The 21,479-nt window shown below is 39.4% G+C and overlaps 2 protein-coding genes across 2 annotated transcripts; both read left to right on the forward strand.

Moving 5' to 3' along the window:
• The first annotated feature begins 1,822 nt into the window (after positions 1-1,822).
• LOC148820123 (calmodulin-1) lies at positions 1,823-7,926 on the forward strand. Its single transcript, XM_088933531.1, has 6 exons — positions 1,823-1,915; positions 3,396-3,426; positions 5,965-6,108; positions 6,191-6,297; positions 6,548-6,683; positions 7,288-7,926. The coding sequence occupies exons 1-6, from the start codon at positions 1,913-1,915 to the stop codon at positions 7,314-7,316; spliced, it is 450 nt and encodes a 149-aa protein (XP_088789657.1). The 5' UTR covers positions 1,823-1,912; the 3' UTR covers positions 7,317-7,926.
• A 2,765-nt stretch (positions 7,927-10,691) lies between these two features.
• On the forward strand, positions 10,692-20,260 carry stpg4 (sperm-tail PG-rich repeat containing 4). The gene is made up of 7 exons (XM_088933532.1): positions 10,692-10,840; positions 12,034-12,090; positions 13,524-13,778; positions 13,898-13,962; positions 14,055-14,100; positions 18,710-18,817; positions 19,478-20,260. The coding sequence occupies exons 1-7, from the start codon at positions 10,712-10,714 to the stop codon at positions 19,613-19,615; spliced, it is 798 nt and encodes a 265-aa protein (XP_088789658.1). The 5' UTR covers positions 10,692-10,711; the 3' UTR covers positions 19,616-20,260.
• Positions 20,261-21,479: the final 1,219 nt, after the last annotated feature.

Raw genomic sequence — 21,479 nt, forward strand, 5'->3', positions numbered from 1 at the left:
ACTTTTCACTTTCAAATGGATTTCAAGACCTGTACAAATCTTGAAGAATTCCTAACCGCATTAACTCGCGCAGTGGACAACTATGTGGGTTCTGATGATGTATGTCTATACTAAATAATAAGCCTATCCTTTTGTTGCTTGCTATTTATTGTCTGAAGCTATCAGAGCTGAACCTTCACCCGGGTCATGTGACCTTTGTTCTTAAAGTAGAGAAGAATTTGAATTGCAGGACACAATCTCCACATCTGACATGGCCAATATATGAGCCAGCCATTGTAACTGTGATGTCTTTTGCTCTTTCAGAAGAATGGGGTGTGTGGTATGGTACATGTGATGCAGTAACTGCTAACATGATTGTGCAGGTCACAGCCTATGTCCAGGAATAAAGAGAAAAGGGAAAACTGTTTCAATTCATCTCACACTATACCACAGGAGGACAGGAAATTTGGACTGGAAAATACTTTGTTTCTCATTAGTCACATATCTTTAAGAGTGTGGTTTCTAATTTTGTATATTCATACTCCATGAAAATACAGCTTACAAAACCGATATGAATAGTGTAACCTACAAATGTAGTACTGTCGTGTTGAGTCCCTGCTACAGTAACTACTTTTTCATGAATGTTTTAAAGTGTGTTTTAAATATTGAAAAAAGATAATGAATTGGGAAATATTTTGTTACTCAATGAAAACTTGTACAATCATTCTATCTAAATGTCAAACTGTGTCAACTAGAGAAGGACGTATTTGCCTTTTTGTGTGATGCAAAACAAACCAATCCAGCCACAAAAACATGTTTTCACCACAAACACTACAGCACTGACAGGTCCCTGCAGTAACCACAGGTGTGCCACAGCAGGTGTGCTGTTTGGTGTGTTGGTGTCGCCCTTACTGTGGAGGAAGGGAGGCGATGGGAGATGGGAGTCTCGTGAGGAGGGCAGCACACCCCACTGAGTGTTTATTCCAAAAACAAGCACAGAATGCTCTTAAGGATCCTCCCAATGTAACAATTTTCCAATTACGAGAAATGAGGTACAGGCATACACCTTGAGTGTAGATGTCTGTCTTAAATTAACTGTCTTGAAATATAGATAAAAATGTTTTTTTTAAAGGGTGCGACACATGACAGTATTTTGTTGTGCTCTGAGTGATCGCATCTGGTCTTCATAAGCTGTGTGTGAACCTACAGGAGGCCTACATTATTGTCGCACAAATGGGCTAGATTCAGTTTTATTAACATACATCGAACACAAAAAAAAAACCCTCCAGGAATACACTGTAAATTGCATTTGCAGAAACATGCGCCTTTGTTAAAGTCACAATCATTCTGAGGAATGAATGAGCACTATATGGGCACACCAATGGATTAATGAATGGGCACTATCGCTCTCACTCCACCATGCTTCCACAACGCCATAATCGCTCTTTGTATTCTTCGCACTGCCTCCGGGCCGTTCATGTGCAGTCTGGCGCTAGAGTGCATGTCCAAGGGAGTGACGCATTGCAGGTACAAACGCACCAATCAGAAACGGCCTTTCCCTTCCTACTCCATCCTATACGGCACTAGAACGCATAACAAGCCCGCAGCACATAGCCCTCCGCACTATCAGTTAGTCCCTGGGCTACTATCCTGCTTTTACCGCAGTTATTATTCATAGACGAAATATAGGAATATTCATTTGTTGATGTTAAACAGTAAAGTATTTAAAACTACAGTTACAGTTACAGCTGCTTTTGTTCTTCAATACGTTTAGTGATTTGGGTAGAGGGAAGCTGGCGGAATGATACAAGCAGGGGGAGGTGTTTATGAACAACCGTTAAAGGCGCGTCAGGGTCAGTCTGCTTTCATCTGCTGGAGTGCGAACTTGGGAGTGTAGCTGTAGTAGCAGTCGAAAGCGATTTAGACTATCAAAATGGTGAGTATGCTCAACGTTTACTGTAGTAGGGTGTAGGAAGGCGCGCCTCAATTAAGGAATTTAAGCATTTACAGTAAAAGCGGCTTGATGGGATTAAATTCTTCTCTGATTTTTTTTCCGGGGATGGGCAGCGCGCTCAGTCCCGCCGCTTTGCGCCGGTATTGCGACTCGCAAAATGTGGAGCCTAGTCAAAGATGAGTTGCGTAATTTCACGGGCACTGGAGAGGGTTTTAAGATCTCTGTAATTTTGACTTAAGTGTTTTTGCCGGAGAAATGCGGAACGAATGCAGGTAGCGTACTGCAATAAAACGTTTTTTTTTTCCCTTCTTCTGGAGATTGACGAGTGGCCTTTGCGCTTACTTCATAGGTTAGATTTCGGTTGTGCTGCAGTGTGTATCAGATCTGGAATGGATTGAAACTTGGTATTTTATTGCCTTCGGACAGTGACACTGTTTTATGAAAAATATTACTCGCATGTCTGTGATGACTTTCTTTTGGTCATTAACCCCCGAGCTATTCCTGTTTGCGCAACCCTGAGCCACCTATATTGCTGCAAAAGGTACTCGTTGTAGGAAAAATGTTGTTTTATTACGAAAACGTGGCTGGCTAGCTCCCGTTAGCCTTGACGTTTGAGTTCGCAGTCCTTTTTTTTTAAAACGTTGGGTAAGCTTGTACGCTACAAACCGGAAAAGACTTCCTCAACCACACCTAGTTCTGCTGTTAATGAGATGTTAAGTTATGATGCAATGCTCGACTTGTTTCCTTTCACGTTGCGAAGCTTTAATTCAAGCCGACGGGAGCTGGTTAAAACGTGGCGTTGATCGTGCAGCGAGCGTGGCTCAGTCAGGGGTCTGTCGCGCTGGGAATCGATGTTGATGCGTCATTTTCATTTCCATGACACGTACTTGATTATAATCGCACTGGGGCTTTTGTTTTACGGCGATTTCTTTTTTTTTTTTTCCCCCGTTTGCAAGATGAGCAGTTGTAGTCTGCATGCCCTGCTGTGTGTGTCTTTGACTTTCTGTAGTCTTGATTGGCGCTCTCAAAGCAAGTCTTTCAAGTATGCATCCTAGCATGTCGACCGAAGGGTTTCTGTCTCGGGAGATCCTGTTCTATTGCACCTTCGCAGATAATGACGGGGAAGCGGCTTTGTCCGCAGACGGGCTCAGGTGCGTTTTTCTTTAACATTGCGGCCGCCGCTCAAGAGGGGTAGGGGGAGCACCGGGAAAACGTGGTTTATCCGGGGTGATTGGTGTGTGAAAGGCAGGCGATAAGAGCACGTCTAGGTGGGAGACAGAGCCTGCTCTGTTGAAAGGGTTATCAGTCAATATTTCTAGTTTGACACCCTTTCAAGAATTTTATCTCTAAAATGAGACTATGTATAAACCCTTGGGTTACATTTATTGGTATGTTTAATATTGAATATGCGACTTGTGAATGTGGGAATACTATTATAACCAGTTCTTTTTTTTTTGTACAGGCTGATCAACTGACAGAAGAGCAGATTGCTGGTAAGCCCTTTTTTGCATGTGGTGTGTGGCCTGGTTTCTAGACGCTCTAACCGATTCATAGTCTTCCCTTGCAGCTTGGGTTAGTTATTCTTTGCCTTTTAAGGCAGACCCTGGGTCATGTTACGCATCAAGTCCTTTAGAGAGACTCTGTGTATGCGGTTTATACACAGACTTGAGTACCAGGAGAATACTTTCTGCCAAACTAGCAGGAATTTTAAAAATGAATCGTAGCCTTTTTTTTTGGTAAAGAGGTATTGTAGACACATTACAAACTTATCTAGATGTAATTAGTAAATGTCTCTTAATCATTCACTAAAATGTTATCCCTCCTTCCCCTCATAATTAAGGTGGCTTTATAATCATAACTGGGTTTCTAAAGTACTTGTGTGTAGGTGGTGTGAAGTTAATGTTCAGGTTGATGAGTAAGCACATGGTATGACACTTCAGCTACAGCAGGATAGAGATTGGATAAAAGCTTTTACAAAAATACACTTAAGTGTATTCCAAATTCAGCTTTATGCAGGACACTGAAGGTGGTGTGCTTTATGTAGCACATGGCATCTTTCACCTGTCCATTCAAAGTGCACATGAATCGATTTCTTGCCAGGCCTGTTGTCTTCCAGAACCTTTAGTCACATGTACTACAGCACTGGGGTTTACCTATGTAATGTTCATGCAGATTGCATAAACATCTGCATTAAAACTATTTTAGTCACAGCTCTGTATCTCTTCCAAGGTTTAGGCTTTAGCTCTTTAAAGCTTCAGGAAATTGTTTTGCATTTGTTTCTGGTTCTATGTTCCTGAATAGCACAACCTTTACCTTCTTCAGAAGGTATTTCATTTTGCATCAAAATGTTGCACATAAAATTGGTATTGGTACACGATGAGAGTATTGTATTTGTGCTGTGTCCTTTAGATGCAGTTACAAGTACAGTCAGTGTAACATTCATCCTGTTACTGAAACATGAAGGTTTGCTATAGGTGATACTAGATTTTTTTGTACAGACACCAAGGCCATCTGGCCCAACTAAGGTTATAGTCTTAATCCTGAAAATCTTATTGTTTTACTATTCTCCAAAGTTGTTTGTGTAGAGCCATGGACAGTTTAGGACAACTTTTAACAGACATCCAAGATGACCAAAAGTGAGAAAAAGACTTCCTTAAGTTCCAGTGTCAGATGTCATGTATTAGCTCTTTGGTTTTGAAGTGAAATACTTCATGTATTGTGGTTGCTTGAATATCTGTCATTGAAAGATCCATCCTTTGAATTATTGGCAACTTTAATTTCTTTACTCTGAAACTTAGCTTGTACAACATGAAAATGTAGCAGTTTAATTAATAAACCTGTCATTAGTCAGCCTGGGAACTTCTTATCTAATGACCTAAATGCACTTAAGTTTAATTGTAGATTATCTAAAGCAGTGGTATACTGACTCTTAACCTGGACTGGTGCTGTTTTTTTTTGCATAACCATTAATAAACAAATTTAGTGAGTGAATTAAATCTAAATATCCAAGTTGCCTTGGATTACTTGTGTAAATTATCAATACCTTTCAGTTTCCAATCTTTAGGAAATGCTTTAGGGTGGCCAATAATGCTTAATGGATTGGAGCTCAGCAGTAAAAAGTGGTCCAACCTGTAGTATAATGTTGGACCTATTTAGTTTCCATTGGTAAATACCTTCAAAAGAAAAAGTTTCATGGAGTCTTGCACGTTAATGGCTGGAGAAATAGTGTGGAAAGAACATCACTATACTGTTAGTGCATGTATAGAATAGTGTTGAAAGTAAGGTCAGGCTGTTTTCCTATGCTGCTGACTGCATTAGCTCAGTACAGTGTTACAGTGATAGTAATGATTGTTGTAAGCCTGAAATGGTTCAGGATAGGTCATCAACCAGATAAGTTGGTTCACAGTTGCACGTCAGTGTGAAACTCCAAACCACAGTCATGTTTATTGTAATTTCACTACTGGGAAGTGAAAATATAGAGAGACCAATGGCCTGTGGTGGGGGAAAAGCACTAGAAACTGTTCACGCTGTGGACTGTTCTTCCTGATGGAGGTCAAATCTTGTGCTGCATTTGATAAAAGGCATTGTAGCTGTAACCTGTGCTACAGGTGTTGCTGGGCGGAGATTGCCGAATATTTGTTTTACTGACAAACCTAGTTCAGTTCACCATGCTGGGATGTCTCAGGCTAGCCCTGCAGCAAACATGGTTTACATTGTACAGGATTCAGAAAGTGCCTTTCAGGCTCTGTCAATACATTTATAGTTTATTATAGTGTTGTAATAAGTCTCCTTGTGCCTCATGAAAGAAAGGAAAAAAGTGGTTCCTAGTAGATCTGGAAATGTAGTTTCTCACTTAAACACAGTGCAAAGATTTACTTTCAGCCATGTAGAAAGCCCTTTATGCTTGAAAGTGGAACCATTAGAATCAAAATGTATTAATTTGTGTAGGCAGTTGGGTATATAGCAGGTGGCTCTTTTATAGTCTTGGCAGTTTTAAAAACATTTCCACTTTTGTAATCTTTCCCTCTTAGAATTCAAAGAGGCATTTTCACTATTTGATAAGGATGGAGATGGAACTATCACAACAAAAGAGCTGGGAACAGTCATGAGGTCACTGGGTCAGAACCCTACAGAAGCAGAGTTACAGGATATGATCAATGAAGTTGATGCTGATGGTGAGTTTTTCTTCTTTTTATTACAAGTTTTATTTGCTTATTCTTGAGCTGAAATGTTTCATTTCTGTTCTTGTTGCTGCAGGTAATGGAACAATAGACTTCCCTGAGTTTCTCACTATGATGGCAAGGAAAATGAAAGACACAGACAGTGAAGAGGAAATCAGAGAAGCATTCCGTGTTTTTGACAAGGTACTTGTCTTCTAGCAATAAGGTGGCACCCCAAGCTTATCAGCAATATCAAACTGGGGACTTGGAGTAAGTTCAAGCTTAGTTAATTAAAAATGTGCTTGTTCTAAAGCATTAGAATGATGAACTATCTGTGTTCATTTTTTGGGACTTTCTTTGCAAGAGTTTAGACCCCACACCCACACAGCACATAATTGGAAAGTTCTGAAATCAGATTATTGGAACAGTCAACTTTGTGATATCTGCGTTCCAGGATGGTAATGGGTATATCAGTGCTGCTGAGTTGCGCCATGTGATGACAAACCTGGGGGAGAAGCTAACAGATGAAGAAGTTGATGAAATGATCAGGGAAGCAGATATTGATGGAGACGGTCAAGTCAACTACGAAGGTAGGTGTATATCCTCCATGCACCCTTTGTGCTGCTTTTGAGGTAAAATAAGGAGACTTTGAGAGACTTAAACCTGACTTGATTTGTTCAAATGGTCAGTGGAGATCATGATTTTAGTAAAGGAATGTTACAATTCATTTCCATCTTTTATGAAAGCTTGTTCCTTCATTAACTTTGAGGGCAAAATAGTAGCAATTGGTTTACAGGTAATTGGCGTTTTTCTGTTTTGATATTAACTGGTTATTTAAAAGGACTGTTGTATTCCTTTCTGTATTGGGGGAAAAATCAAGCATTTATGGAATTTAGGTGAAGATCACTCCAAAATATAGAAATGCTCTACCTTTAGGCTTATTGTAGTGCTTGTACAGTCAAGCACTGGTTTAAAGTACCAGAGATGACAATTTAAAGTGAATAACTAGGATGAGAGAAAGCAAACGGTCAGTCAATTTTCAGTGTCTGCAAGCAAGGTTTAAAGAAATTAGTAAGAGGGTAAAAATCTCGATGGACGAATTGTCAGCTGATCTTATAGAGCAGTTGTATTAAAATTGCTGTAAAAGCATAATGTGTAGAATGTCTTGACCCTGTATTTTTTATCTTTTTGCAGAGTTTGTACAAATGATGACAGCGAAGTGAAGGCCTTGTACAGAATTTTTTTTCTTGTATAAAATTTGCCTTTTCTTTGTTTGTAATTTATCTGTAAAATGTTTATTCCCCCTGCTGTCCAAAGGAACTGCATGTAAACTATTTAGGATTCAAGTCCTCATGTCCCTTTTTATTTTGCTGTCATCGTATTTTGAGTCAAGATGCGGTCAAGTTAACAGGTGTTGCATGTGACTTGAAATGGAGTGCATCTGAATCTGCACAATGAACTACCACAGCTTGAAGCAAGACATCATCTTGGTCCACCTGTTGAAGTTGGATGTCACTTGGCAACAATGTTGGCATGTAAACATTTTAATGTGGAGTAGTTACTCTGCATGGACTATGGACAAAGTATATATGAATTTTTCTCAGCATTGCACTATTGCAAAACGGGTGTATCATCCAGGTACTCGTACACTAACTCTTTTTGTATTTGCTGTTCTGTACCAGAGAACTCTTGTTCTATTCTTACTATGCTTTTTAAAGTTTTAGTCACTTGTTTTTTTTCTTTTTTTTAACTGCTTATGGCACAAACATGCCTCAAAGAATCCATTCCAAGTTGTATATTTTTGTTTTCCAATAAAATTTACAATTTACCCAACTTTAAGTGTGTTTATTTAGGTACTTTTGTTTTAATGACCTTCAATAAAAGTCTCAAGTAACCTCAACCTTGGTTCTAGTTTTTGGAGTGATCAGCTTCATCCTTGGCAACGTTGATTTGTAGTGGGCAACAGATAAGATGGAAGTCATTCTCAGTTCTGATCCATTGTAGGCATTGTCCTTTTTTTCTGCCTGTGATATCTGTATACATAAAATGGCAGCAGCAACCTCCCCAACTTTCTTCAGCAATTTCAATTCTTGTGAGCTGCTGGTAATTAAGAACATCTTACAATTGCAGATCTCTGTAACCATATTAATGTGTAGTAAGTAAGTGCAGAGACAATGCTGAACATTAGTTCTGCCAAAAATAAATCCTTGTTGCTGAATTCACTAACCAGAAGTAAGAGGAAAGTACTAATTTGGGCCTTTTAAGGGTTAGGCCTGGGATTACTTCCAGCATTTGCAAAGCCTATTCTTTAATGGTACATGGATCGGTTTTGAAACTTCACACTTGCATGTATGCTTTTTAACCTTACAGCATTCAGCTGTTTGTCCTCAACATCCATAGCCCTAGTCCTACCCCTGCTGGTGCATTTCTAAAAATTCAAGAAAATGAGGTCACTGAACAAAATCATTTTTACAACAGTAACTGTCCATTAGGTTGAAAGGTTTAAAGTCCAAAGAGCATAGCAATTACAACAAATGTTCATAGGTACTTGTTTGAATTTTGTATATTGCAGCAGTGAGGGTTTTTTTTCAGGCTATTGGAAGCATTTCTGTCCCTGTAACACTGGTCTTTTATGAGGAAGTAATAGCATTTTTTCATTTGTGCATTACTTTATAAGATATGGAAAGGAGAATGTAATATCAATACTCCTTACTAAAAAGCAATAACAATTCTCAGTAGAAGTTTCAGTTTATTCATACCCTGTAAATGTTGAAAGAAAACATATTTAGGTTTCTTAACATTTAGTCATCTGGTAGGTAGCTTTACAAAGTCCTGGTTTCTAGAGGCTTTTAGAAGTCATTTTAGTTGACAAGGAGCTTTACTGTAAAGTCTCGAGACTTTTTCCCAAAGATCAGGTGACTGCAATTCTAGGAACAACTATATAAAAAAAATTACAACCCCATGTCAAATTTGGAAGCCATCATCAAGACGATTAAGGCTAAAGGCACTAGGAAGAGCTGGTGACTGTATGCCCCAGAAAATCTGTCAGCAGTACAGTAAAACATGCATGAATGCAGAATAGCTCTGTGCAACGCCTCTACTAAGATTTGCAGGTTGTTTTTAATTGGCACCGTATTATTATTCCTCTTGTATGAGAAGCAAATTCTGTTGTTTCTATGAAAGGTTTACAGAAAATCCTACCATTGTTCCTTATAGGCAGAATAGGGGATTCTACAAGTGCGTGAAAAAAGTAGGGGCTACACCCAGCGAGACCGTAAAGGAATTCTTATCCTGAATGTGTTCTTTATGTAACTGTAGAAAAAGGTAATGAAGAACTTGTAATATTTAATTCCTTACTGTTGTATAGAGCTTTTCTGGACATACCACAAAGCGCTTTACAGGTAATGGGGACTCCCCTCCACCACCACTAATATGTAGCCCCACCTGGATGATGCAACAGCAGCCAGTACACTCACCCCACATCAGCTCTCAGTGGGGAGGAGAACAGTCATAATGCCAATTCATAGTTGGGGATTACTAGGAGGCCATGGTTTTTAAAGGCCATTGGGAAATTTGTTCAGGACACTAGTGGAGAACAGAATTTGAAAGCATGTAGCCATCCTCCTCACAAATTAGTTGGGGTGACCATATTTTGGTTTTCAAAAAAGGGGGGGAATAATCAAAACTCAACACATGACTCTAAAGAAATGGCTCTTTAAATTACTTTTTTGATTTAGAAAAAAGTAATAAACGAGTTATTAAACTTCTTAGTAAACTTTTAAAAAGGTGCAGGGTTGCTATTTCTCTTCCATAATGGCAAACAATGGGGGGGGGGAAACACAAGTCTTAACATCTGAGGAAAAAATGAAGACATCATAACTTAGGAGAAGTCCTCATTGGTTGCAAAAATGAGGAAGTTTAACGAAATATTTTGAAATATAATGAAACCAGCTAAACATGGTTATTTCTTATGGCCATAAAAACCCTTTTAAAGCTACGCTGCGTTTAAGTTCAAAACATCTACCGGCAATGCATGGAAGGAACGAAAATATGTACTGTAGGCCTGTTTGTTTACACAGTCTGAGTAACGAGGAAAACAAAATCCCGGACAATTTTTGGAATTTTATAAATCCCGGTCGGACCGGTATTTTAGGTCTCAAAAAGAGGACATGTCCGGGAAAAAACAGGACGTCTGGTCACCTATCTGGAGCGCACACATTTTCACCACAGATTTTACTGAGCTACTGTATACTCCCCCTACTTTTTATTATAAGTAACTTGCTACACTTTCGCAACATTTTCCTCCGGTAAATGGTTATGACCAATTATACCTTTAAACTTCAAAGTTTACACCAACAACTTACAAGAAGTAATTCATAATGACGGAGTACGACCTTTCAGGTTTTTTTCTATTTAAAGTTATACCCCGCCACGTTTATTCATATCTAGGTAATTCAAGGCACATAATTGATCTATTTCTCTAGTAAAGGAAACAGTTTTTCCAAGAGCTGCACTGTTACTAATAGAACAACATGTTTCTATGCAGGAGAGCGCCTTGCTAGGTAACGATATACCTGATCCTCCCTAAAACTTCCTACTTCTATTGAACTCGAACACCATGTACTGTAACACAAAGCCACTGGATACTGAAGACGCAAAGAAGAAAAGAGACATGACCGCTGGTCAAGCAGGAGACACTGTAAATACAAAAGAGAGACGGGCACTTATTGACAAATCTCGGGACAAGGTAAGCACGCTAAAGTGCGCCCAAAAGCAAACTATTTTGATACTTGTATACTAATGAAATACGCAGATGTTGTCTTGAATTTGTCAGTACGCTTATTCTCAGCCCTCCTGCACTACATCCTTACGTTAAGTGTTTAAGGTCATATATATTTCATACAATACATTCAGATAAAAGACGCTACGTAAGTTCAGTCAGTATTGTACACAAGACAGGAAGTAAAAGGAGCCGTTTAAAATACACAGAACATAGTATAATTCTGTGAATAATTTAGCTCCAGCTCTTACGGTAGGTACTGAGGAACAAGACAGACTGATCACACGAAAAAAGTGACACTGCTCACGGGTATGCAGCAACGTCTCAGCTCTGCCTAGAAAGAATAAAAACACTTAAGATTTCATGTTTGAAAGGAAAGGATCGTTTCCTCACAATTGTCAAACTGTAAAATCTAAGTGCTGCACTTACAAAGGAAAATGGTTGTGTGGCAAGCCTTCATACTAAACTGTGGAATCTCCGAATTGGCTGCTTCATTCTCGTCTGTTGCCAAAAAAAGCAATTAATTTTTATTTCATCTGGAATGATGGAAGTCAGCTGGGGAATTAAGCCGTGCTGCTCTGCATTATACCAGTGAGCAAACTTTGCCTGGATGTTAGGGAGGCTTTGTAAATTTTGAAAATAAGGGTGTATATAATCAGTCTGCCTGAGAGAACAATACAACACTGCATGTGATGTTATATGCATGTTAAAAGCTTCTTGTACCATTTTCTCTACATCGTGTATCATTTTCTTGTATCATGCCTTTGCTCCTCAACCCTGCAGTGCAAAACATCAGTCAGGAGCATGCAGGGCATGTGGTAGCATCTTTCTAAAATGTAGAGGGTATTATGTAAGAGTGCTGATCTAGCTGCATCTACTTTGGAGATTTAGGTCTTCCTTGAAGTGGGAAATGTAGAGTGCTGCACAATAAAAACAAATGTAGTACAAGGAAAAAGTGTTGAAAACTAAAGTTGTTGGAAAGTACTAAAAAAGTACTAAAGTACTGTTGGAAAGGTTAGGGCTTTGTGGTGCAATGTGAATGGTAAATTCGTATCCTTAACTGAAGGAATCACTTCTGAAAAATTGCTTCTTGGACTTTGAGAAGTGAGCATTAATATGTGGCTGAAAAAAAGTGATGATTTAGTTTCCATTTTCTACAGAACGGTGAGAGGAAGGAGCTGTCAGAGCGGGATGGCTGGTGGAGAAGCAACATTAAAGTGAGGGTCTTTCTCAAGGGGATATCCTGAGGAGGAAGAGCGCTCAGTTAAAGACAAGTCCAGCCTCTGCTTTATTACACTGGAAGAAAAGGCAGAAAGGAACATCTGGATAAGCAAGAAAATAAAATCGCAAATGTGAAATTCAATTTAATGGTTTAACTGTTATGTAAAAAATCTTTGCTACAATATAATGGCTGTTTTTGTGACTTTTCCTCTTAGGTGTGCCATTCTTATGACTAAAATACATAGTCTGCAACATCAAGTTGATAAATGGAGTTCGTGTAAATTCGTGGCCAAAAATATTGGCACCCTTACACTTTTTTCAAATCTCACCATTTTCTCTAAAATGAAGTTGAAATTGACCAAAGTATTTATATAATATATATATACACACACACATTACAGAACATTTGTTTTTGATTCAGAATTTAATACATGTATATCCTTTTAAATCAGAAAAGAAAAAGAAATGGCATTGACAATTATTGACAGATCTATAGGTTCCGTAATATTAACAGTGAAATAAAGAATTGTGGGGATCAAATAGTTAGGTCAATTTCAACTTCTTTTTAGAGTTATTTGCAAAACGTGCAAGGGTGCCAATATTTTTGGCCATGACTGTATACACTTGAATTTTTTGTACTTATTTAAGTACGATCAGTCCCTCAAATATTGCTGTTGATGAGAATATCCATTTTATAAATAATTCAAACAATTTTAAAAGGGCATTATGAAGGACGCTATCGAAGAGAGACGCTGCTGGGTGCTCAGTGTTGACATCTCTGCATCATACCTCTACGGTTTGACCCATGATGCTATCTGTTTTGCATCTTCTGACAGCTAGCACTTTCCTTACATTAGAAGCAGAGATTGATGTGGAAGACTGCTCTTGAAAGGCCATTTTTCCTGTTTGTTAACTTGTTTTACTGCCCTGCCTACATTTTGCATTAATCTCCTTTTATTCATAAAAAAAATAACAAAATAAAATTTCCAAAGGCTTTGCTCTAAATATCAGTCATATCTCCCTGTGGAGACTTCCTGGTGTTGTGATTAGAGAGAGCTTTCAGTCTGAATAAAACATCACAGAAATCAAACAGCGAGGAGCAGTAAGAACCCTGCTGCAGTTAAGGAAAAAGGACTTCATTCATGCACCGGGCAATGAGCTCCTGTCATTATGAGAATCAGAAACTGGCACCGATTGCAGGATAGCCTCGAGGGTCGGCCAACACCCTGCCCTTCTCACCAGCAAAACACACAATTGAGCTAATGCGGAAAAAAAAAAACCAAGTGCAAAGAGCCAAGCATCAAGTTTGTATCTCCTGTAGTAACAATGTCCCTAATGTCACAATGCCTAAACCAACAAAGCCACATCAATGAAAGGACAGTGGCTTTGTAATATTGAGTAAACTGACTTTGCCATTTTGTCTTCACAGGACTCTCCAAACCCTGGGAGCTATCACATCAAGGACTTCATTGAAGAATCCCGGCTGAATCCTGTCAAAATAACATACAGCTTCAAAGGTAGTGGCAGGAAGTATCCCGTGGGTGTGGTGCGTAAGGGAGACTTCCTGTTACCAGGAGCCTACAGCCTTACCAACTTTGTGCAGCAGGCCGAGAAACGGCAAGCCAGTTACGGCTTCAAAAACAGTCCCAGACCCAACAATTTCACACTGGGGATCAGAGACAAGGTGGGATATGGACTTAAGTGTGATGTGCAAGCTGATGAGACAGATCAATAATCTGCAAAATAGACTGAATGGTCTGAGAGCACCAGTTTATCCATCTTAATACTGTACATCTGTTTCAGGATATAGATATCTCACCGTGTCACTACAATGTAACAGAAAAACCTGTAGTAAAGTTACCCTGCAAGTAAGTAGAATGAATATTTGTGAAGCATAATGATTTCACTCGGTTTCTGAGACTCTTTGATTTTGTAACTGCTGCCCCTCGCTCTCCTTTAGTCATGTGATGTTCCGATCTGCTGTTCAGCGATTGACCTTTATTCCTGTAAGTATTCACTTTATTCTACTAAATATGCTACCACTTTTCTAATTTGAGATCTCCCATGAGTCCTGATCTGTCAAATATAAAAGTAATTGCGTTGCCTGTCCCTGAGCTCTAACTGGGTGTCTGTAAGTGATGACTGGAAGAGGGGAAGGAGTTATGCTTCAGGGATGGTTTGAGCTATGAGTATTTTCAAGATTGTGCTGGGTCCAGCTACGAGGACAAAAATAAGGGTGCGAAGTCCATTGATGTTTCTTACAATGCACCCCTTCTGTTCTATCCCATAGTTCGCCATCAAGCAAGACTCCTTTAAACTGCTGGTGCCACGTTTAAAATCTCATGTACCTATCCCTAGAGACGGGACCCATCTGTGTCTGACATCTACTTAAACTCAATTAAACCATGCTGGATGCAAATCATAAAATTACTGAAAAGCTACTCTTTTGAATGGGTTACATATGACTCAGACTCCAACAGACAGACAATTCAACAATACCATATTCCAAACAAAGTTATTAAATGGACAATAAAGGGTATCTGACTGAAATCAAACTAGTTCATCAACCATCCAAGTTTGCAGTGCTAAGAAAGTTTATGAAAAATCCTACGTTGGTTGGTATTCATTTATTTTAGACCTAAAATGTAATTCAGTTAATTCTTCATAAACATTTTATTAAAATATGAAGATATGTTTAATCATGCTAACACTAATACATAAGATATGTTTTGTGTTATTTATGTAATTAACAAAGTATTCCAACAATAAAGGTTTCTACTTACTGTATAGAGAAGACAAAATTCCTAAAGCTTCTGACCTTTATATAAGGCTGAGCTGCCTTATAGTCCTTGATTATTTGTTTTTTATTGTGATTTGTTCATCACATGATTCTTATCTCCTTAAATGTGCTAAGTAAGATGTTCACTTAATTCTTATAATTATATTGTTGCTTCCCAGACTTTTTTAGCACTGTACCTCGGTCTCAAAAGTTCAAATACCTTATCAACAAACAGAAATTCCTTTGTTTAGTTTTTCAGCCTAACTGAAACTGCAGAAGTTTCTCTTTGATCTTGACAGTCTGGGAATAATAAAAAGGCTCTACCAGTTGCTTTACAAGTCCCCTCCCAATTTTATGAGTTAAACATAACAGGCAACTTTATTAACCGATGTTTTGCCATCATTTGTAAATATTTCCATGACACATAACCAAAACAGGGGAAACAGTTCTCATAGTAGGAAATACTGGATGTGACGCTTTTTGTCATTGGGAACTACTGCAATTAGCACATGAAACCAAAACAAAACTCTACCACTACTCCATCTAGTACACTGCTGCTTTAATTTTAACATGAATAAAAAATAAACTTGCATTTTGAATGTTTATACAGGGATACCTGTAGGTGTAGGCACATTACTGATAAACATGACTAATTAAAAGTAGGAATTTTGCTGTGTACAAGTTGTCAGGTTTCTGTAATCACTGTTGTCACAGGGCATTGGATATTATTAGTCAGATGGCAAGCTTGCTCTGTAGACTCTAGAATGCTGGGAGATTTCAGTGGCATGATAAGCATTTGTATTTCAATAGCAATTATGACAGCAATGGTTATGCTGTGATAAATGATGAATGTTGTTTAAGTGTCCCTAGTGCGCGGTTAGGTGCACTTTTTTTAAATCAGTTTGACACTGCTTCAGCTCTGCCATGTGATAAACACCTTCAGCCATCCAGAAGCTCAGAGTCATGTCAGACATTAATAGGACACCTTACCTATTTCTGAGTCAGTGCTCATCATGTTCGCTTCGACTGCTTGGCTATACAGACAACCAAGCTCTGACTGCTAGACTAATACGGAAGCTTTTAGAGATCACCATTGCTGCTCAAAGCGCAAAAAAACTCTTCAAAGTGTTCAACACATAGCCTTTATAAAATTAGCTATGAAGAATGACATCCCTATAATCACAATATACAATATTATATGGCAATAATTTTACTGAGTAGCTGTGATTAGCAGCTCATGTTTACAGAATATCAGAAAAAAAAATTCCATTGTCATCCTAAATGTTAATTAACTAGCAGATGTTCATGTGATGCTGTACAATGATTTTCACTGACAGAGTTCTAGGTTTCTCTTCATCTTAGACCAGGACAAATCAACAAGTAATAGGTTTATTCCATGCTGAAAAAAAGAAGAAAGAGAACAACGTTTCGGCCGTGGAGCCTTCTTCAGGCGTCACCTGAAGAAGGCTCCACGGCCGAAACGTTGTGTTCTCTTTCTTCTTTTTTTCAGCATGGAATAAACCTATTACTTGTTCCTTTGCAGCCTACGCATGCTGACGCAGCTACCCACCAGGACAAGACACCTATTAAGAAGTATCTTTTTGGAGTTACACTGCCTTTTCTCTGTACAGGAGATCTTGTTTCAGTTTAGAAGGAAAGTTAAAGAAAATCACTGAACTCAATTTTAATTACTTGTAATGAGGGCATCATAGTATACAATCCCAAGATTGCATCTCTGAAAAATATTTTTACAGCAGTACTGCTGTATGTGAACATTACCCCCATTGCTTGGGTATTTCTCATTTTTAAGGGATCCACAGGCAAGCAGAGATAAATCTGTTTGCTTAATCAGTGTAGCACAATACTGTCTAATCTGCTTAATCCTCTTGGAAGTGGAGTAGGAAATCATTAATTTGTTCAGTAGTACAGAGCAAAACCAGACTGCATTCAAGCCAGTGCGGTTTTAAAGTTATCCCATCCAGCCCCTGGCCACAGCTGCTTCCTCCTATAGCTCGTTGTGGGCAGCTGATGTCTATCTCAGCTGACACAGGGTAGATGAAAAAAACAAACCCCTGGACAGGATGCCATTGTGTAATAGGGCACACACGTAGGGACATTATGGAGATGCCAAGTAAAATCAAACAAGCGTGTATGTATAGGGTGGGTAGTAAACGGAACCTGCATAAAACTCCATCCACAATCCAGCCCAGGACCCCAAGAAATGGATCTGTAAGAACTGCAAGATCATGCCCCAAGCCAGCGGCACCATCCACCATGCCATGTTTAAGTGTTGCTGTATTCATGAGTGAAACGCATGTTCCTTGCCCAAAATTTGAAGAGCCCTCCCGTCAAATGAATGTACTCTTTCACTGACAGGCCATGCGTGGCTGAGAGAGACTCCCTTCAATGTACCAAGGCAAAACAGTCCCCAGCTCTCAATCCTGTTGAACACAGGGAAATACTGTTTTTTTCCCCCCCATTTCATGTCACTTTCTTTAACACAGGGATTTTTGCTAAACTACCATTGTTGATTGTCCTCGGAACCCTGAGGGTACACATTCAGTCTTATTCAGTCTGACTGAAGCTGACTGAAGATTTTTGACCCAGGACTTCAGGTGGATCATGAAGTACAGTTTTTTTTTCCCCCCCTAAGAAGAAAAATAAAGAGCAGCTCAGCATACTATTTCCAGCACACTGCCTGCACATGCCATGGGGGGAAAGCTGAAAATAGTGAGAAGCAATTACGATGTCACAGACTTTGAACCCTGGGGATGTCGTTTGAGGTTGTGTTAGGAGAGGAAAGTTAAATGTAAGGAGGAAAGATCATAAAAGGAAAAGACTCATAGCGGAGAACAAGTGCACACTATTCTTGCTACTAGAGAAGAAAACTCTTAGTAGAAAGGCTCTTAGACAGAAGCCGTAATATATGCAAGAGGCGGATTACTTTATTAGTAATGAAGCTGCATAAATTAAGCCAAAATATGGGATACTTTAAAATTTTAAAGCAGTATTTTCAATATTGGCACCGACACTTAATTTAATTTGAAAAAGAATTTGTCTGTACACACCTGCTTCTCCCCAAGACCTCATCTCGATTAATTCTTTCTTACCTAGTGCACCATCTGTTCTGTGTCGGGAATCCTGCATTTTTCCCCAAACTAAGCCTTAGTCAAGATATCTAGGTCTAATAAGTAGACCCTAATGCTAAGGGGAGACTGTACTTGCCTTTACCTCCCAAAAACTCAGAATGAAAAATTGATTAATACAGGAGGGCAGGCTCTAGCCATTATTCTAAACTTCAGCTTGAGTTTTTCAAATGTCAAATCTGTAGTGGAAGCATCTTCTGCAAAGCTGCAAGTTTACACAGGCATCAGACTATTACAAACAGCAATTAATACATGGTAACAGAGCTGAGCGCAGTGTAAACAAGTTAACAGCTTCCATGACAGCAGTGTGGACAGAGTCCTGCTGGATTCAATTAAGCCTTAGGAAACAGGCAAGTGGAGAACTGCCTTCAGGTAGAATACAATATTGCCAATCAGAAATATGAAACTGAACCTGGTTTTGCAAATTTCACTGTAAATGAAGATAATGTGTCAGTCTAAATATCTGTCATTTGGCTCGGTCTTGTGATTATTTAAGTGTAAAGAAGCTTAGCATTTCTTCTCTGTTGTTCACGATGAAGAATTTAAGGCGCTTCATCAGAATCAAACTTTAAATGGCTTTAGGTCCAATCTCTTGCAGTGTACAGTAAGAACAAGAACAATTCATCCAGAGTGTGGAGAGAAAAATTCCCAGCATGTACTGTACCTCAGATGATTTTTTTTCTATTCTAGAAGGAGGGACCAGCACCAGGTCAGTATCATGTCACAAAGCAGTCAGGCCAGCATGCTATCACTTCCTGTTTCCGGTCAACAGTGCCCCGTCTGGTCACCCCTCGCTCAGTGAGTATCGTACTGATGAGCAATATTTACTCCTGGTCCTGGAGGGCTGCAATCTGCCTTTACGGGCTTTACAAGGAACGTATGAGCAAATACTTGAAAACAGTGCAGATATAGATCAATGAAATGAACAACTGATTTCATATTAAGTCATTAAGAGCTTAGGGCAGAATTAAAACCAGCAGACATGGTGTCCCTCCAGGACCAGGAATGAATATCAGGGACAATCTCATTAAAAGGGAAACTAACTCAATGATTTTATGCAGCTTATTTTAGTCTACTTTCAATGATGTTTCAACGGAGAACTCAATGAAAATCTCAACATGTGCATTATCTAATCATGTCCTATATATATATAAGCACATCTCAGGAGAAGAGCTTTCCTGTTTCCAGTGTGTTTTGCTGGCTCATCTTTCCCTGAAAGTTTTCTCTGGAGCTTTAGTGGCACAAAGGAAATAAAAGTTAAACACAAACAACCCTGAAGCCTGCATGTTGCAATCAAATGTTTTTCTTAGAGGGAGACTTTTCTGACCTTTTTTCAGCTTCAGCAGGAAGCAATGACAGATTACCAAGAGATCTCACCCTTTTCTAGCCTGCTTTAGTGCAGCACTGAGAAATTAAACTTGTTCATCAGAATTGTAAGCGCCCACTCTGTGATTGCAGAAGGATTACAGACAGGCACAGTTTGGATCTGGACCGTTACTGCCTGTGAATGGTGACTGCTGTGCTGTCCTCTGCCTTTGCAGAAAACTCCTGGCCCTGGTACATATGAACCCCTATGGCAGACGACATGGCTCCTGAAGAGAGGCTCAGCATCGGAACGTGTGCATGGTCTTTTCTTCCGCAATATGTTAGAGATTTAAATTTTACTGTTTAATAGAAATAAGTTTAAGTTCATGTCAGAAGATGAACAAAGCTACAGTACTAATTGATTTTTCCATATGTAAAAAAAGATCAGACAAATAAAGGAACTATGCATGCCCACTTATACAGCTCCTTTAAACGTCTAAATGCAGTGTTTGTGCGTTGTTAGGCCCTGGTTAAGAATGTTTGGAGACCTGTTTCCACAGTGCAGTGGCAGCAGGCTTTAAGCCTTACCCCTGGAGTATTTCAAGGCTGTTTATTTAAACTCTGTTTTAGTGAGCAAAGTATCCCCGGAACCTTCCCCATGCTGGCACTAGTTCTTTTTTCAACACAGGACCAAAGCATACAATGAAATACACACCAAATATAAGCCACCAGCATTCTGAGATCAAAAAAGACCGATACTTCCTTAGAAGCTGTAAAATGGGTCTTTTACTCTACCAGTTTATCTTCAGACCTGCCAGATGTCCGATAATCATCCAGAGCACCCTCAAACATGTTAAAAACACACACACGAAGCTCCCCGATTGAGAAATTGTCTATTACCTCTAGATAAGAAGAAATAAATTATTGCATTTGTAATGGCTTGATTTTATCTGCGGTGTCTATGGTAATGGGGTGTGAGTAGGATGCACTCTTTTGTTAGTTTGCCACATACAGTCAATTGACCTGTGAGAAGTGAGAGTGTACAAAGTGCACAACTTTTTCCACAGCATGAAAAAGTTTCTGACTGCCAATCACAGCCCCCTTCTGTTGTGAGCCTATTTTCTTCTGACAAATCTCACATGCAACTGCAATCAAACTGATTTTCTGCTGATTTGATATATCTGGAAAAGGTTGGTCTGTCTGCTGGAAAGTGAAAGTCAGAAAGTGAAAAGTAGTCTATTTGGCTGTAATTGTAAGGGTATGCTGTCCTTATAATTTAGCTTCCCATCCTAGATACACATAGTATGTGATCATCAGACTGTGCTTGCTTTTGCTTATAAGTAAGTGAAATTAGCCATCGAAGAAAAACTTTAGGGCTAGTTAATTTCATCATAATATTCTTGGAGAAGAAACCCGAGCCCTACTGATGGGTGCATTGTGATATATAGGCAAAATCCTGTGCTTAATGCTGCTGTGACTATAAACTACAAGCAGGGGTGGCAATGTTCTGCACTAGTAATGACATGTGGAATGGAGTCTAGACAGCTCTATCACTTCATTTTACTGCTTTATTAAGGATGCCGTTTTTAGATCAGTGAGTCACTTCCTTGCTATTTCCCACCGTATATTTTAATAGCAATCTCGAGCTGCATGTTAACAGCTGCAGAGAGACTCCTCCACCCCATCTCCATGTTAATGATCTGTTGATTTGTGGCACAGAAAAACACTTTCATTATAATTGCTTACACTTATATAGCGCTTTTCTGGACACTCCACTCAAAGTGCTTTACAGGTAATGGGGACTCCCCTACACCACCACCAATGTGCAGCCCCACCTGTATGATGCGACAGCAGCCATAGTGTGCCAGAATGCTCACCACACATCAGCTATCAGTGGGGAGGAGAGCAGAGTAATGAAGCCAATTCATAGATGGGGATTATTAGGAGGCCATGATTGGTAAGGGCCAATGGGAAATTTGGCCAGGACACTGGGGTTACACCCCTACTCTTTGAGAAACGCCCTGGGATTTTTAATGACCACAGAGAGTCAGGACCTCGGTTTTACGTCTCATCTGAAGGACGGCGCCTGTTTACAGTATAATGTCACCGTCACTATACTGGGGCATTAGGACCCACACAGACCGCAGGGTGAGCG

The sequence above is a fragment of the Atractosteus spatula genome, chromosome 15, assembly GCF_055471065.1.
Source record: "Atractosteus spatula isolate fAtrSpa1 chromosome 15, fAtrSpa1.hap1, whole genome shotgun sequence".
Lineage (NCBI taxonomy): Eukaryota > Metazoa > Chordata > Actinopteri > Semionotiformes > Lepisosteidae > Atractosteus > Atractosteus spatula.